The sequence below is a fragment of the Phlebotomus papatasi genome, chromosome 2 (genome assembly GCF_024763615.1).
Source record: "Phlebotomus papatasi isolate M1 chromosome 2, Ppap_2.1, whole genome shotgun sequence".
NCBI classification, from domain to species: Eukaryota; Metazoa; Arthropoda; class Insecta; order Diptera; family Psychodidae; genus Phlebotomus; species Phlebotomus papatasi.
Window position 1 is genome coordinate 58,292,334 of NC_077223.1, and position 18,800 is coordinate 58,311,133.

Sequence of the window (18,800 nt, forward strand, 5' to 3'; positions counted from 1 at the left end):
AACTTGAGAAAGGAGCTATTCTACATCAAGAAGACAGAATGGCAATATGATCCAATTGATAAACTTATAGGGCAGGCATAAAATAATTTAGCGTTTTTTTTTCTCAAAATATAAACAAAATTCCTAACCTCACATATTGTGTTTCTCTCATTGTCCGCTTTATGATGAATTGGTGCTGGCAAGCCTCCATATATTTTTGCGGACGTCGCAATCCCACATGCGAGATTTTAATTTCCACGAAAATTCCTGCTTTTCCGTGATTAGAAAGTGCAAAAATGGCCAAGTTTGATCTAACTTCGCGCAATTGTCAGTTCTTAGATAGGCACTTAACATTTCCGCTGTTGGAATTCCTCTGCGACAAGAATGTAAGTTGTTCCGGGAAGGCTGGGCATTTTTTCCACATTTCACGGGTTTCTGTGCTTTACTGTGTATTTTTATGCCAGGAGTGATCAGAGTGTCCTCATAAAACAATATCTAATAAACTTTTGTTTAAATGTTGAGAATAATCTGGGAAAATACGTGGAGATTGTGACATAACCTCATTTCGACGTTTATTCAAGAATCTGGATGATATTTTGATACTTTTTTCTAGATTTACGACAAAGATGTGCTCCTGGAGTACATCCTGGAAACCGTGGGAAAGACCAACATGATTGATTACACAATGGACACGAGGAAGCGTCTGAAACTGGGAGAATCAATGCCTGAGGTGAGTTTACGATAATCAATTTGGGTTCCCGGGACTTTTCTGACCATCTGCAATGGTTTTATTTCGCAGGAATTGGCTCAGAGACGCGCAAAAGTTCTCTCAAAACTCAAGGAGCTGCAGAATGAGATTGCTCCATTGATGAAAATCATGGAAGAGCTAAAGAATACGGACACCATGAAGGACTCTAAGACTCTCCTGAATGTCCTGCAGAAGGACTTTAATGTAAGTTTCCGGAATACTTTAGAAAAGCCTCACGAGGAGTAACCTTCCGCCTTTCTGTCTTTCAGTTCAAAATTGAGATGCTGGATAGTGTCTATAAATTGGCAAAGTATCTGTACGAGTGTGGAAATTACATCGATTCCATTTCCTATCTCTACTTCTGCCTCCTGGTCATGCAGACCAATGACAAGAACTACTTGAATGTCCTTTGGGGAAAATTAGCAGCTGAGATTCTCACCCTCAACTGGTCATCAGCCCTTGAGGATCTCAATCGTCTGAGGGAATTCATAGATTCCAGCAATTTCACCAATGTCCAGGCTCTTCAGCAGCGCACCTGGCTCATCCACTGGAGTGTCCTGGTGTTCTTCAATCACTCCAAGGGGCGAGATCTCATCATTGACATGTTTCTGTACAAGCCCCTGTACCTCAATGCAATCCAAACCATGTGTCCGCACATCCTGCGCTACCTGGCCACGGCCGTCATCATCAACAGGGGCCACAGGAATGCCCTGAAGGATCTGATCAAGGTGATTCAGCAGGAGTCATATACCTATCGCGATCCCATTACCGAATTCTTGGAGCATCTCTACGTGAACTTTGATTTCGAAAGTGCTCGAATGAAGTTGCACGAATGCCAGACCGTCATCATCAATGACTTCTTCATCATTGGATGCTTGACTGAATTTGTGGACAATGCCCGATTGATGATCTTTGAGACTTTCTGCAGAATTCATCAGTGCATCACCATCAGGTAAGTCAAATTTCCTACCGCATTAAAAATTAAAAGTTCCATTTTATCACTTTATGAAAGTATTACAATAGGGGAGCCTGGGGCAAAATGTAACATATATTCATATTTTTTTCATACGGGAAATTTATCGATCTAAAAATTTGTCAAATTTCAAATGGGCTTTTAGAAATATAATATTTTAGAATAATATAAAAAAAATAGAAATAGAAAATAGCACACCTTTTAGATCAAGAAAATTTCATGAAATCGAAATTCACATAATTTTCCTTCTCAAATTGTTTGTCTATCCTACTCTTTCACACTCTTCTTCTTCTTTTGGACATCACACAAAATTTAATTTAGTTCAGTCCAATTTTGAGACCGAAAGAGTGGGATAGACTAATACACATCTTTTGGGGAAGAAAGAGAAGTGAACATTGACTTTATGAAATTTTCCTTATGAAAATTATGAAAAGATGTGCCCAGAATCATAAAAATTCATTTTGTGGAAAATGATGGGGAAAATATTGAAAAATTTATAATTAATCCTCGTCAACTTTGTCGAAGATCATTTTCGAAAAAGAACGAAAAACCTCCGTTCGTTTAAAGTCCAGATATGGTAGGGGAGACTGGAACAAAATTTGTCAAATCGAAAATTTTAAAATTCAATATCTTCCAAAATAAAAGAGACCGAGACTTCAATTTTTACTGCTCGAACTCAAAGAGAGAGCAGTTATATAATCGACTTTTTTTCAACTTCTCACTGTTCTGGAGCTTAAACGGTAAGAGATATCGACTTCCAGTCTTCGATGACCCCTCCTCAAATGACATAATCTCGTACCCAACCTCTTTACTTTTCCCCCCTCCCCTTTCGTACGTTCCCTATCCCTCAAAAATAGGTCAAAAATGAGGTTTTTCCAATTTTGCAAAAAATTGGCCCAAGCTTTTTCAATGATTTTTGGATATGTCTTAGAGCTAGTCCTGGCGAACATTTCGCCCAAACTTACCTATGGCCGGAAAATTCGCCATTTTGAATTATTGAAGGTCAAAGTTCAACCACTTTGGAAGGCTCATTTTTCAACCAATTTAGTTAAATTTGGATTTTTTGGAAAGGTACTGCAATGTCGAACCCGGCTGCATCGGTCTTCATCGGTAATGAACCGGTTAAGTACAGATTTTTGAATAATTTTATATCCCTAATAATTGATATTCCCTAAAAGTAAAGTTTTTTCGATTTTTCTCAAAATTGGCCCAAGCTTTTTCAATGATTTTTGGGTATGTTTTAGAGCTGGTCCTGGCGAATATTTCGCCCAAACATACCTATGACTGGAAAAATCGCCATTTTGAATTATTGATGAAGGTCAACCACTTTGGAAGGCTAATTTTTCTTTTTGCTTAAAATTTGATTTTTTAGAAAAGTATTGCAAATTAGAACCCGGCTGCATCGGTCTTCATCGGTAATGAATCGGTTAAGAACCGATTTTTTGATTTGCAAATGCTCTTGTGATTTATGAATTAATTTGATCTCTAGTAGATCAGTGATTCCAAAAGATTATGCAAAAAGCTAATTCACCGTGAGCTCTGTCTCGTGAGTTCGAGCATTTCGCAAAGCTGGGACGCTTTGCCATCTCTTTTATCATAGATTGCTTTCGTGAACGTCAAAGGTTTTGAAGAATTCGAGCAAGATAAAAAAATATTGAAATTTTGAGCCGTTTTTAAAATATTTGCCCTTCAAGAGATATCAATTTTTATCGACTTACTTTCCAAAATTTTTGCATTAGTGTGTGCTTGCTGAATAATTGGGATTTGCTGAACATGAATCTGTTTTTCGTTTTGTGAATCTTCCAAACTGATTTTTCTCCAGAAGTAGTTTTACTAAAAATGAACACGGGGTAAAATTTGTTAGAAGGCATGGGGCAAATATTGTCAAAAAAAAACGAAGAATGCCGAATGTTCCACACGGGCGGCGAATAGGACCAATCAGTCACTGGTTCTGAGGAGACTGCAGATGATTTATGCTGCAAAACAATTCCAACAGGAAGAGATTAAAGGATTTTTGGGGGAATTCCCAAAAACACAAAGGTGTTTTTAAGGCTTGAATTTTTCTGAAGATCAATAAACGCAAAACACTCTCCTCCACCTTTCTTCCCCTGTTTTGCTATGTGCCATTTACTCGGCAAACTTCGTTCGGTCCAACTTGCCCAATTCGCCCTTCTTCCATTTCAAAACCAGCGAAGAGAATTTTCTTGCCAAAAACAGTGTTTGGAAAATACCTTGAAAAGCGCTTTTCTCGTTTAGATAATAAAAAAATGTTCTGGATAAAGTTATAAAGGAAAAAATTTCCTATCAAAATATTTCAATTAGATATTTCATTCATTCACGAGAACTCGTAACAAAGCGAAAGAAAATGGCAAAATATAGGGGAGACCGGGGAGATTTGGGACACTTTTTCATGTTTTGACTATGAGACACTATTCCAAAAAATCACGATAGCGTATCATAATTTTATGCGGTCTATAGGATACTTATGGGTATTGACTTTAAAAAAGTACTCGATAGAAATTGGAAAACAAATTAGTTTTCTTGGAGAAGATAAAACATTTAACTTGACGCTTTGTCCCAAACCTCCCCGATTTGGGGCAGTATGGGACGCAAAGGGGATGTTTGGGACGCATTTTTTCTCGCATAATTTGCGTTATTGGAGCAAGTTAATTAATTTTAAATACTAGATTAAAAATATTTCTAATAGAAATAAAAATGTTTCATCTCTTATTTCGTACTTAGAAATTAATATCAATTTTATTTGTACAGTAGAGTCATTTATTGTCAATCAATTATTTAAAGTATTTTCTTCTTATTTTCCATTTACCTTTTTTTGCTTTTTTTAGGGCAGACTCACATTGACAGTAAAATGCTCATCGTCACCGTCAAAGTCCTCATCGTATTTCGTTGATTTACGCATTTTCATTGCAATTCTTTCTTACGCAAATTTTCCATTACGATATTACCTTGTCTCATACTCGGTGGCACTAGGTGAAAATAGTATAAGAAAATTGAATAAATAAAGCGAAAATGCGATAAACGGTAAGCAAAAAAAACTGTAGGATTTTTTTGCTACAGTTTTTCGTAGTTTTTTTGCTCACCGTTTCTCGCATTTTCGTTTTATTTCTTCAATTTTCTTAGATTATTTTCACCTAGTGCCACCGAGTATGAGATAATGTAACACGGTAAATTGACAATTTGCGTAAAAATTACAATGAAAACACGTAAATCAACGAAATACGGTGAGGGCTTTAACGGTGACGGTGAGCATTTTACTGTCAATGTGATTCTGCCCTTATTCTAAATATTGCAATCATGATCATCAAATTCCTCAGGCGAGTAGATTACCTTAACACTTTTAGTTTTGAACTCATTGGCGGATTCCTGTTTGATTTAACGACAACTTCAATGGTACCTGTTTTTTCCTTATTTCATTGAATTAGCTCTCGCCTTGCCTTTTCTGGAGAACTTGTGAGAATTGTAGATGATATTGTTCGAGAAATTCTCGAGAAAAGAGTTTTTAACGAGATTGGGCAAAGATCGAATATCCTCTGAGAAGGAATTATTGATTCCCAAGACATTGATGGTTTAATTGTCCCTCTAGTTAGAGAATTCTGCTTCACTAGTAAAATTTGCACAATGGGGAGATTTTCAGTAGAAACTGGGCGTTACTCTTCATTTTGACAATAAACAATTGCATACCACCTACAATCTTGTCGAAAATTAACGTCCCATTCATCCCCATTCAGGTGTCCCAAACATCCCCGCGTGTAGTTTTCGTATTTAAAACCTTTATGTAAAAAACAAGAGCGTATAATCTCTGAAACTTTTATAAAAATAGTGGTTTAAAGGGATAGCCAACGGTGGTGTAACTGAGTTAGGTTTTTCAGGAAAATCTGTCCTTCCGGTGAGCGTCGGAATTTGTTGATCAAATCCTATGAATCAAACACACAATTTTACCAGAGCTTTCGACACTTATCGTGTCTTCCTCAGTGGTTATTGTTTGGTCTTTTCTTTAGGATTTTTGTCACTAATTCCTCTATTTTCTTATGCATCAGTTTTGAAGTTGGTTAGGAACTAATTTTCTTCTTTCTTTTTTGCACAGCGTCAAGTACCAGTCCGTTCGCTGTGCAAAAAAGAAAGAAGAAAATTAGCTCCTAACCAACTTCAAAACTGATGCATAAGAAAATAGAGGAATTAGTGACAAAAATCCTAAAGAAAAGACCAACCAATAACCACTGAGGAAGACACGATTTGTGTCGAAAGCTCTGGTAAAATTGTGTGTTTGATTCATAGGATTTCAGATGTTCAGGCGGATGTCAGATTTCAGCATTTTTCAGGAGACGGCCTCAAAAACTAAATTTCATAATATTTTCTTATATTCATTTACAAATTTTAAAGATTGTTTGTATATGATTCCACTGGATAGAGCACATATGTGGAACTCGAAATATTGGACTGTTATTACCCAAAAATGTAGTTATTTAAAAAATTAAAAAATGATCCGTCACTTTTACACTTATGTGGCAAAATTGCCAAAATTATACGTCACTGTAATACTAAAAATCCAGACAAGGATTTTGAGATACGCCACTTGTGTAGTAATTTAAATTTTAATAGAATTATTTTTTATTGGATTTCAACAATATTTCTTTTGTTGTTCGAACATAAATTAATTTTAAAAATCATAGACCCATTGAAATTAAAGATAAATAATGAAAAGTTGTGTATTTTATTTATATTTCTTTTTATTTGTCCATGAATCCATTTCATTTCTTCAGATCTCTTTGTACTCTATATACAAATGACATTTTTTATATAAAAAGTCAAGTTTCGAATATTTACTTTTACAATATAGTCAAGATTTTGATAAAATGTGTGGTTAAAACAATAAAACTGAGGATATCCATTCTTTTAGTCAAGATACATCTTAGTATTGCCTACGATTGAGTAGTGGTTAAATCCCATTTATTTAAAAAAAAAATAATGAAAAAATCGCCTTCTCCCACAGTACCCCTGTCCCAAATCTCCCCGGTCTCCCCTACATAAATATAATATTTTAGTGATTTTAGTATTGTATTTGTATTTATTATGCAAACAATGACGTTTCCATTTGGAGTAGCGAAAAATTTCCACTTGGAGCAGGTTTTGAATTAGCTTAATTTACCCTAGTAATATTTTGCATAGTTTGCATAATAATTTGAATATTTTAAGGAAACTTATGCAAAGAACCTCTATTCCGTGATCCTAAACCCTTCATGTCAGACAATTTATGGATTGATCTTCTTATTTTCTACCACGAAATCTTACGGGCTAAATAATCTTAAGGGTTAGCCTTTGAATAAATCAAAGCTCAAATTAACATAGTCTTAAATTTTAATGTTATGCTCTAGACATACTTATGACTTAAGTTGAGAGACGGTTTAAGTCGTAACTGTGTCTAGGGCATTACACTATGATAGGCGTAAAAAGCTAAACCTGATTTTTTTCCAGCATGCTCGCCGACAAGTTGAACATGAAGGCAGATGAGGCTGAATGCTGGATCGTCAATCTCATTCGCAATGCTCGTTTGGATGCCAAGATTGACTCAAAATTGGGTCATGTGGTGATGGGAACTCCTCCCTTGAGTCCCTATCAGCAGCTGGTGGAGAAAGTGGATTCACTGTGCGTGCGCTCCGAAGCTTTGACTACTCTGGTTGAGAGAAAGCATCGGGCTAAGAATACTGACAGCGGCGATAACAATTGGAAGTACTACAATTAAATGCAACTTTTTTTTCAAGAGTATTTCAAATTTTTAATTGATGGAAATAATAAAGAAAAATGATGAGAATAGAAATAGAATATTTTTTTTTTAGTATGTTTGAGAGCCAAGCTGTAAGGGAAGGTCCCCAAAGAAGGCACTTTGGTCAGCAGCATAGCGAATTACTTTGCACCAATTGGGATCTGTGGCCAGAAGATTGGCATTCCCGAAGATGATCAGGAGGCTTTTGGCACGCGAAATGGCCACATTGAGGCGTTTGTTGTTCTGCACAAAGCCCATTGAGTGCTTAAAATCCTGAGCCAGGAAGCTCTTGGATGATCTCACAGTCGACAGAATGATGATGTTCCTCTCTTGTCCCTGAAATTCCTCAACACTGCCCACCTTTGGGATTTTATCTTCGTCAATTTGATGCATAAATTGACGGATACGCTGTACTTGAGCTTTGTAGGGTGTTATGATCCCAATGTCCGAATGCTTGATGCCCAATTTGTAGAGTTTCGTGCAGAAAATGAAGATCTGGAATTAATACAAAGGTTTGTGTAATTTTTCTCCTTAATAAATTCCATCTGTAACTCACATTTTTCGCCTCAACTGGATTGTACCACGAAGGACTATCAATATCCTGACGATTTTCCCCAATCACCGAGAAGAAGAAAACCCCATGCTTGGGATTTAATGTATCCGGAAGAATTGATTTGTACTTTTCCAGGAAAGCAATCTCCTCTGAATCCTCCTCCGAGATCTGTAACCCAAAATTAATCAATCAATCCTGAAATATGGCAGTGAAAGCCTTCAAAACGTACCGTAGGGACAAGCTTTTCATCATAAAACAGATCACTGTAGAGCTTGAGGACACTGGGAATACTGCGGTAGTTGTAGATCAATTTAGTCACAAGGCGCTCGTCGAAACCGTATGCATGCCGATCGTAGTTCTTTTCGTAGGGAAATCTCTCAAGTAAGCGATCCAGCAGCGAAACTCCCAGACCATGATTTTTGGCAATTGAACTGAGAATTTGAGGACCTAGCTGTCGAGGATCTCCAGCTAGGATAATCTGACCCATATCCGGATGGAGTAGGGTCAAGGGAATTACAGATTCTGGCTCACTGCACTGACCAGCTTCATCGATAATAGCATGAGTGAAGTGATTTTTATTCTGGAAAGAAACATGCTCTTGCTTACATTTATTTAGATCTTGCGCTCATGCCTTGATGAGTCATTGTCCACATTTTTGAATCGACGGAAGATTATGAAAAAATGTTTATATCAATTTGACTGGGAATATTAGGTGAGATTCTTAACAATCTCACCTACTATAATCCTAACAAAATCTCATGTCCTCCGATCGGCCCCAAACTTTGCCAGAATGTGTTTTGACACTTCCTGATCACGAATATATGGATCATTCCATATCGGCCTCTATCTCCGGTTCTAAATTAACATATTGACCTAAATTTTGGCTTTTTGGTTTCGTCTCGATGAGCACTTTGAGATGGAAGTTCAAAAAGTCACCACAGGTAGCGCTGCGATAGCGTCAAAATTCATCGAAATTCAAACTCATTTTTCTCAAAAATTCCTTTGTGCAAGTTAATGAAATTTTAGAGTGGTATAGTCCAGTCAAGAGCGTTTCCAAAATGGGGCGCAAGTGCGCTGTGGTTGTAATAGAACCGGAGATATGAGGGGTCAAAGTTCACAAAATTAAAAAAATATATCTCCGGTTCTATTTGACCTATTTTGATGGGTGAGGGCTCAAACGAAAGACCTCACAAAATTCTACAACTTTCTAGAACATTTGAACTTCGTGGGACCAACACCAGAGGCGCTACAGTCGAAAAACCAATTTCAATATGACATAACCTCAATTATCTCGACACGTGCTTAACCGATTTTGATGATTACTTAGACATAATTGTAGAGGACATTTGTGTTTACAATTCGTCCATACATCATTTTTCGATCAGATAATTCAATCTGTCCGATTGTGCCGTTTAAGTGTGAAAAAATTGATTTTTCCCATAATAACGCTTTGAAACCACTCAGATGCCAATTTGAGTGCTTCTACTCGACCAAGGCACTTAAAATAGGGTTTGAAATGAAAAGTCTCACAAAATACAACAATTCTTTAATATAGTTGAAGTTCATCAAATGAACACTTGGAGCGCTCTGGTCGAAAAAACGAGTTCAGAAACAAACAATGTCGATTATCTCGGCTTCTGATTAATCGATGAGATCAAATTCTACAGCAAAATTATAGATAACATTCTGGTCTACATTTCACCCATATATCACTTTTCTGTCAGTTCATCCAAATCTTTGATATTTTGGTTTAAATATAAAATTTGTATAATTTCACGATTTTGATTCAAAATAACTGAATGGCGTCCCCCAACTTCAGCTCTAAATTGAATTTGCATGCATTCCAAGTTAGCTCATGTTAAGAATCTCACAAAGTATATCTATCTCTCTTATCTCTCAAAGTATATCTATCAGTTTATACACTGAGAGATAAATCCGAAAAAGTTAAAATAACATTCCGATAATGTTAATTTTACCCTGCATTGATTCGAAATCGGTGTAAATATTGCCCTTTTTAGGTGTATTAGGGGTTAAAGTTACCCTTTTTCATGTTGATTTTGCCCTCAAAAGGTGTAAAATTAACATTAAAATATGTTGATATATTTTTACAACCGAAGTGTAAAGTTATGACGAAAAAAAACTAATCGTAGCCTCTTTTTTTTCTCAGTGTATGGATGACTTTTTGCCTAATTGACAAAAAATGACAATGTTTATTAATTTAATCAAAAATGTGTATCTTGCGAAATTCCTATGAGCATAAGATCATAAATTCTCTAAAATAGAGATCCAGTATAAGACAAAGAATACCGAAGGAAGAGAAATCATTATGAAAACCATATTATCAATAGAAAGAAAGAAAGAATAGAGAGAATATCGGAAGAACAGACAGAAATTTGAGGACCCAGTTACTAAAAAAATACTATTTTCTTGTAACCTACTTGCAAACAAAATATATTACGCATTAACAATTAATTTTTTTCAATAATTTTAGAAAAGCCCAAATAAGCTTACGGTAGCTGAGATTCTTTACAGGCGATCTCCAGAGTGGTTGCAACTCGGAATGTGTGCAAATTCGATTGATAGCTGACTTTTGAGGATAATGGCGCTGGCACACCTTTTAATTTAAGATCAAGGAAATTTGATGAAATAGAAACAGACCCTTTTCATTCTCAGATTTGTTTGCATAAGTCTATCCATTCTACTCTTTCGCACTCCTCTTCTTCCTTTGAATATCACACCAAATTAAACGAGACGCAAATTTTGATTTCATGAAATTTTACTGATCTAAAAGGTGTACCCGAGGCATTAGGGCAGAATCACATTGACAGTAAAATGCTCACCGTATTTCGTTAATTTAGGGGAAGTGTGCCAAATTTCGGCCAGCTTCTAATTTCGGCCACTTTGAGTGTAATTTCGGCCCATGGAAATAATTAATTAAAATTATGTATATTATCTTCGAATCAATGAATTCATTTTCCTTTTAAATATTTATTCATTTTAGGATGTATTAACATAAAGACCGTTACATTTTAGGTATACAGTAGACTCTCTCAAATTCAGGCATTTGGGACCGAAATGTCACCCGAATTAGAGAGAAATTCGGGCATGAATTTTTTTCAAATGCAACGATTTTTGTTTACCCGCGTACTCATATTAAATATACATGCTCATATTAATTGTAAATTTTATGAAAGACCCTTAATAATGCAAAATCACATCACAACTGAGGCAAAGCATGGCAAATTTGAGAATATTTGCTTCATTGGATAATCACAATCGAACTTCAAAAATGTCAACAAACTCTTTTCAAATTTAACTGCTGCCCGAATTAAATACTAGCCCGATATTAAAGGAGCCGAATTAGCGAGAGTCTACTGTAATTTGAATTTAAATTGCGTTGTAAAAACTCAGTGTGGAAAGAGTATTACAAAAAATGTGACAGATCACTAGCAGTCTTACTGTGTTATCACACTTGCACATTAAAATTTTAATAAGATTCACATTAATTGTCGCTGGTGAGAGTCCAAATGTATAATTTGTGTGTTTGAATCAATTTATATTCAAAATTTGATCTATTTGTTGATAAAAAGGTAGACTTGGCCCGCAAAATTTGATATAAATTGATTTATAGCATTAATGCGAAAAATTAATGCGATTTTCTCTTTAATTTTTTAATGTGAAAAATATTTATGCTTTAGGTAAATTTAAACTTATTTTTGCAGGCCAAGTCCACTTCTTTATCAATAAATAGAAAAACCCCAAATATTAAGTGACTCAAAGACACAAATAACATATTTGGACCTCACAAGCGACAATTAATGTGAATCACATTAAAATGTTAATGTGCAAGTGTGATAACGCCGTAACAAAAACTTAAAATGCAAATACAGTCTGTCATGGTTGATTTTTTTTTAATGAAATGTGTCACGGCTACAGAATCACATTTTCGAAAAAGCCCTTCTGAGGTTCGAACGCAATTTGTCATATGACATTGCCAGAGTGTTACAGAATTCCCCTACAGAGAAGAGTTGTAGCATTTAACGAAAGCTTTCTAAATTACCAAAGATTTTTTTATTCTGACAATTAGAACCGAGAAAACTAAGTTATTTTTAACCCTTTAAGGACGATTGGGTCACCGGTCACTTAAAACAAAATTTTTCCTACGGTCATCTTATGTTAAGTTTTGATCCAAAAAGTCAGATATTTTTGCTAAGCTTCAGTTTTTCACCCTATCGTCCTTAAAGGGTTAATCGATAGGTCTTAGGTTCAGCTATAACATACTAAAATTTGAGACTGATCCATGCCATTATAGAGGCTGAATTATTGAGAAAATAAAATTTGTGACCACAAAAGCTGAAATTGTAAAAAATCTCAGCAAAAAAAATCAAAAAGTTTATAGGGGCGCGACGAGGTACAATAAAAGTGTATCACACTCAAAATACGTTTTTTTTCTGATAGAATAAATTTTTAAAAAAAAAAACGTAAAAAGTAATTGAAAATGAAGAAAATTTCTAGTCAGCATAAGCAATGATGGCACAATAAACTAGCAGAGTAGGCCTTATAGGGGTATCCCGGGTTCGTCTCAGCTTTGATCTTTTTTCTTAATATTTTTTTAAATATAATTATTTAATTAATATTTTTTTTCTTCTTTTGAACAAACTAATCGTTTTTGTCTTTAATTCTTCGAGCACCAAGATTAATCGTATATATTCATGATCTTGAAGAGCTCCAGCTAACCCTTTGATAAGGTTTCAGCCCAATCAGACAATATGAAAATTGTATCATGACAAAAAAAATCACTTACCCTGAGATTCAATGTCATGAAGGATCCAAGAGCCTGACAAGTCCCAATTATGACCTTCTTTTCGGCCAAATATTTTGAATTGCACTGCATCTTGAGTCCAGTTTCACTCTCTTTGATCTCATTGCTGGTGGTTCCATCGATGGAGATGTCACAGAGAGCACAATAGGGATGAAGGTGCTCTGGAATGCTATTCCTGTCAATCGCACTAAGTCCCACAATACGAATAAAGTCCCCTTGGAAGAAATATCTGCAGCTGATGAGACGTTCAGTAATGAGATTTGCTGCACTATTGGACGAAGCACACACCAGAATCCTCGAATGAGGCACATTTGTGGCAATTTGCAGAATGGCCTCAAGCACTGTATAGGTCTTCCCAGTGCCTGGTGGTCCAAAGATTATGTACGGCATTGGACGAGCTTCACCCCGTAACACATTCTTAATGGCTCTCTTCTGGGCTTCATTGAGCATCCCATTGAACCACTTTAGTACTTTTCCGGATTTCTGATCCAACATTTCCCCATTTACAATCTCAACATCCACTTGTGGTGGCTTTGGATCAACTCTCGTGGGAAAGATGACACTCTGCTCCATTTGATCCAGGATCTTACCCACAGCATGATGCAATTTCCGGAAATTGCCTCTCGTGTACTGAAACTGCACATTGTACAATTCGCCATTGTAGGAATTCTGGAAATTCTTTTCGAATTTCACAAGAACCCGATTTTGCTGAATCTTATGAACATGTCCTTCGTAGACACGTCGATCATTCCATGGACTTATTACGCGGATGATATCACCTGGTAAGGATTCAAAATTTCTTAACAGGTGATATTTGTACTTACACTTAGGCTGATACATAGATTTTATCATAATCTTAAAAATCTTGAGACCTTTGGGAACTAGACAAGACCTACACTGAGAGAAATCCGAAAAACTTAAAATAACATTCCGGAAATGTTTATTTTTCACTGCAGTATTAATCAGAAATCGGTGTAAATATTATGCTTTTTAGGTGTATTGGGGGTTAAAATTATCCTTTTTCATGTCAATTTTACCCTTAGAAAGGTATAAAATTAACATTAAAAAAATGTTGATATATTTTTACACCTAAAAAGTGTTAAAGTTACGAGGAAAAAAAGTTAATCGCACCCCCGTTTTTTCTCAGTGTATAGTCTGTGAATTCGCTTTACGCTCTTCTATATTGACCTCAGGTGACAGTCATTTCAGTACAAACACTGAGAAAAAACGGGGGTGCGATTAACTTTTTTTCCTCATAACCTTAACTCTTTCCGGACCGCAGCATATGCTGCAAGCCAATTTCACAATTTTTAATCAAAAATATCCAAGCTCAGGAATTAATTGAGGTCCTACAAAAAATATCTTACGTTTGAACATCCTTATAGTTTGTAATCATCCACAAGAATCGGATTTTTATCAGTTCTGAATAATTAAAAAACATTGTTTTTCATAGAATATGCATATGCTTCTTTGGGTACTACAGTCCCAAAAGAGACGAAAGAGTTAACACTTTTTAGATGTAAAAATATATCAACATTTTTTAATATTAATTTTATACCTTTTTAGGGGTAAAATCAACACGAAAAAGGGTAATTTTAACCCCTAATACATCTAAAAAGCATAATATTTACACCGATTTCGGATTAATACTGCAGGGTAAAATAAACATTTCCGGAATTTTAACTTTTTCGGATTTCTCTCAGTGAATCAAAGGATTAGCCGAAGCCGAGGGATAACATAAACACATGCAGTGTCATCCCTCACTTCAACTCGGTAAAGACAATAAAATATTCAATAAATAATTTCTCTGTATTTGAATGATTCCAAATTAACGCTTATCATACTGTGGGTGTCTTTTATTATTTTGAATTTTGTAAAATTGACGTTTTCCGAAGTTAAAATAATTCAGCCGTTTCTCATGCCGTTAGTATGATTACTGGAGATGTAGACGAGACGGTTAAAGATAGAGGCTTCTGGTCTTTGGGGACAACTCCCTCCATAATTCGTCTTTTGCATAGTGAAATTTAATTTATAATGCTTCGGTGCCGGACAAAATACTGAATGCTAAAATCCCTAACGCCAAAATCTCAAAGTCCTGAAGAACAAAATCTGGAATGAGTCATCCGAAAGTCAAAATCCCAGAAAGCCAAAATCCCAAAAGGCAAAATCCCGAAAAGGAAAAATCTTGAAGTGACATTCCTGAAGACAAAATCCGAAATGGGTCGAAAATCCGAAAGACAAAAATTCCGAAAACCAAAATTCTGAACACCTAAACCCCAATAAGACCAAAACCCCGAAAGCTAAAATCTTGAAAACCAAAATCCCAAAAGGCTAAGATCCCGTAAAACCAAAATCTCGAAGAGACAAAATCCCAAAGAGACAAAATTCCTCCGAAAGACATCCCGCAGAGATAAAATCCGAAATGGGCCGAAACCCCGAAAACTAAAATTCTCAACACCAAAATCCTGAAATACAAAAACCCAAAAGCCAAAATCCCGAATTAGATTTTTTAAATTGCGCAGTCACCAAACCTAGAGGCCAAACGGTTAGAGATAGCAACATCTTTGGGGGATCATAACATAAGTCGACGTTCTTATCATTAAAATGGCCTGATACAATATTTATAACTCTGAATCAATTCTAATGTTCCTTGTTGAAGGTCACTTGTTTAACAGCTTTATAGAACGTATTTCTCAACCGATTGAGGCAAATACGAATTTATTTGCAAGGTTTTGCAATACCTATTAAGTGAGAAATGGTATTTTATAATGAAAAAAAATTATACAAAATTTATTTATGCTTAGACGATTTTGATAAAATCCCAAAATTATACTTACCATGAGAGAAATCCGAAAAAGTTAAAATAACATTCCGGAAATGTTTATTTTACCCTGAAGTATTGATCCGAAATCGGTGTAAATATTACCCTTTTTAGGTGTATTATGGGTTAAAGTTACCCTTTTTCATGTTGATTTTACCTTTAAAATGTGTAAAATTAACATTAAAAAATGTTGATATATTTTTACACCCGAAAAGTGTTAAAGTTATGACGAAAAAAAGTTAATCGTAGCCTCTTTTTTTTCTCAGTGTAAGAACGATTATTTCCATTTCATATGGCTATTTTCTGTTCACTGCAAAAATATACAACTAATAATTTGCCACCCCGCCCCATTGTCTAATACAAGATTAACAATTATGGGCTGGTCCTAAATTTTCATATCGCTCCTTGGAAATTACAAGGGGCCAACTCACTTTTCGGCGATTTTGAAATTTTAATGCACTCAAACAGAGAATTTAATAAAATTTCAGATGATATGAATCATTAAATTTCGTAATTAAAAAATTTTTTCAAAATTTTACTCTTTATGATTGCTTGCGCGGTTTTGTTTGAAGCAAGTCAAACCTTGCGCAGTCAAGGGGCACAAAGTTGATTTATCGTTTAAATTTTTGTGAAACAGGGGACTAACTCAAGCAAGTTGATCCCGTGTCATTCTAATTTCATGAAAATTTGCGCATAATTTAGAATGACAAAGAGCTAATTCATAAAAAACATATTTTGAAAGGTAAAACTATGTATGTTTCGATGTTTATAATAATGCTCATACAAATAGAAAAGAAATAAATTGTTTTTATTAACATACTTAATTGAGATAATTATTTATACAAACTTGAATCTTTCATGCTGTCTCCTGAAGAATGGCTCAGATTGAGTTGGTTCCTTGTAATTTCCAAAGAGCGATATATAGTATTGGGGATAGCAGAAATTTTCTAACAAGGCGACTTGCTTTAATTACGTTCATTACGTTTAATTGTAATGTCTTTTTAAGTTGAAATAAACTTAGTCGAAATATAGCTTTAAAAAGGGGTGTGGCTTATATTTATGGGTGGAGCTTAATATTTTATAAGTAAAATTTGGCCGGTAGTTACACTGAGAGAAATACAAAAAAGTTAAAATAACATTCCGGGAATGTTAATTTTACCCTGCAGTATTGATCCAAAATTGGTGTAAATATTACCCTTTTTAGGTGTATTGGGGGTTAAAGTTACCCTTTTTCATGTTAATTTTACCCCTAAAAAGGTGTAAAATTAACATTAAAAAATGTTGATATATTTTTACACCTAAAAAGTGTTAAAGTTATGAGGAAAAAAAGTTAATCGTAGCCTCTTTTTTCTCAGTGTATGAATTGCGATCGGTGAAAATGAAATTTATGTTCTGGGTAATTCAATCTTACAGAAACTTACCTAAGATTAGCGATGGCCTAGTCTCAGCTACGTTGTCAATGTCTAGGGAGAGGTAATCCCTGTTTGGTCTCTTAAAGAACACCTCCGTGCGATCGTAAATCCTGAAGTCACTCCATAGTTGAATTTCCTCCAAGAACAGAAGATTGTGGAAATTATGGCTGTAGTTTTTGGGCTCAAGTTGATGTCTCAGTCCAGGATAATTCCTTACAACACTATCCTCTGCGTCCATTTTGGTATTTGCGCCCAATACAAGTTTTTTCATGTTGTCCGGCACCAAAAACTGCCCAATAACCTTCGAGATGATCCCCGTGCTCTTCATCAGAGCCCCTCCACGGATCACATCAGCATCTTTCCGGGCAAACTGTCGATCATAGCCATTGGAGTTGTATCGAGACTTGGGGTTCCTAGGAGGTTCAATCGTCACAATTGTATCATCATTGCCCACCTGAATCTCAATTCTGCGCTTAACGTGCCATCCTCCGCCAAATTTCCACACAATCTGCTCAGCTGACAGTCCACAGAATCGTCCGTGGACGAGCAATTTGAAGGTCTGCTGAGCACCAGGCTCCAAATTGAATGAGTCATCGATGTGTGGAGACAGTAACTCCAGCTGGCTCATTTTCCTGGCAACTGGGATGATGGTGCGGAAGAGTTTGTGAGTCCTGTTGCTTGTATTCTTGATCACAATGTCCAAATTGACTTTCTGTCCGATATCTGGCAAGAAAATTGGTGGAATTTCCTCTACAACAATTCCCCTCTCGTTTATCACTGTTTCATGTGGCTGGGTTGGCTCATCATGAGGAAGCTCAGATCGTTTGGTCAGGACAACTTTCAAGCAACGCCAAAGGCAGTCATCCTTCTCATTCTCGATGGCATCAAAGGCCACAATGTCGCCCTGATTTGGGACATATTCTGCCTCCAATGCTGCCTTTCTGAAGGCAATGTTCCTATTGATCCGTCCACCATCTCCAGAGGGATTCACCCTCGTCACAGTTCCCACATCAATCATCGTCCTAACGGGATTGATTGCAACAAAATCGAGGACGGCCCCTGAGAAATCCAGGAAAGTATCATCTGTCTGGACTTTGCACGTTAGAACAATTTTATCTCCGACAGCTGGATTGAATTGGATCTCAATGGTGGATATATCCACAGATACTTCCCTGTCCACTTCCGTCTCGATGGTAACAATTGAACTGGTCTGAGTTGCTGCTATGCTCTTAACAGTGCCATTAACTTTTCTCAGGTGCGTTCCAAAGTACTCCTCAATGGCTTGATCGAGGGATTTTTCATTTGACCTGGCTCCATTGCAATCCCAAGCTTCCTGGAGCACCATCTCAATTTTCACCACCTTTATAATTCCGTCCTTTTGCTTATAGGCCAAGTAGCTCACACGACATCCCTCAGCCAGGTTCGTAAATTCCTCAGTGAGATTTATCTCAAACCGATAGCGATCGTCAATTATGCCATACGTTGGCAGAAGCTTGGTAATCCAACCGGCTTTTTTGACACATTCTCCAGAACGCTTCAACTCTTCCAGATATTCTCTCTCTTTGGCTTCTTCATCATTCTTCTCGGCTACCTCATTTTTATCTTCAAGTCTCTTGAGGACCTTTTCCAGCTCCTTCTCCTTCACTTCCCTGCGATTCTTAGAGAATCGCAGGAAAGCCAAATCCAACACCATCTCTAAGGTATTCATGC

At 36.1% G+C, this 18,800-nt stretch overlaps 2 protein-coding genes across 2 annotated transcripts; one reads left to right on the forward strand and one right to left on the reverse strand.

Annotated features, from left to right (window-relative positions):
- The first annotated feature begins 143 nt into the window (after nt 1-143).
- Nucleotides 144-7,536, forward strand: LOC129801897 (eukaryotic translation initiation factor 3 subunit E). Its single transcript, XM_055847332.1, has 5 exons — nt 144-365; nt 593-709; nt 779-931; nt 997-1,679; nt 7,194-7,536. Exons 1-5 carry the CDS (start codon nt 276-278, stop codon nt 7,459-7,461), a joined length of 1,311 nt encoding a protein of 436 aa, XP_055703307.1. The 5' UTR covers nt 144-275; the 3' UTR covers nt 7,462-7,536.
- LOC129801889 (probable RNA helicase armi) lies at nt 7,469-18,798 on the reverse strand. Its single transcript, XM_055847323.1, has 5 exons — nt 17,100-18,798; nt 12,840-13,636; nt 8,265-8,615; nt 8,039-8,203; nt 7,469-7,977 (listed from the first exon to the last, which is right to left on the reverse strand). Exons 1-5 carry the CDS (start codon nt 18,796-18,798, stop codon nt 7,552-7,554), a joined length of 3,438 nt encoding a protein of 1,145 aa, XP_055703298.1. The 3' UTR covers nt 7,469-7,551.
- Between the last annotated feature and the right edge of the window lie 2 nt (nt 18,799-18,800).

Coding starts and splice junctions, on each gene's coding strand:
- LOC129801889 (XM_055847323.1), bottom strand. CDS start 18,798: ATGAATACCTTAGAGATGGTGTTGGATTTGGCTTTCCTGCGATTCTCT. Junction 8,616..12,839: donor TCATGACATTGAATCTCAGG/GTAAGTGATTTT, acceptor GTTTCTTTCCAG/AATAAAAATCACTTCACTCA. Junction 8,204..8,264: donor ATGAAAAGCTTGTCCCTACG/GTACGTTTTGAA, acceptor TTTGGGTTACAG/ATCTCGGAGGAGGATTCAGA.
- LOC129801897 (XM_055847332.1), top strand. CDS start 276: ATGGCCAAGTTTGATCTAACTTCGCGCAATTGTCAGTTCTTAGATAGG. Junction 366..592: donor AATTCCTCTGCGACAAGAAT/GTAAGTTGTTCC, acceptor ACTTTTTTCTAG/ATTTACGACAAAGATGTGCT. Junction 710..778: donor TGGGAGAATCAATGCCTGAG/GTGAGTTTACGA, acceptor TTTATTTCGCAG/GAATTGGCTCAGAGACGCGC.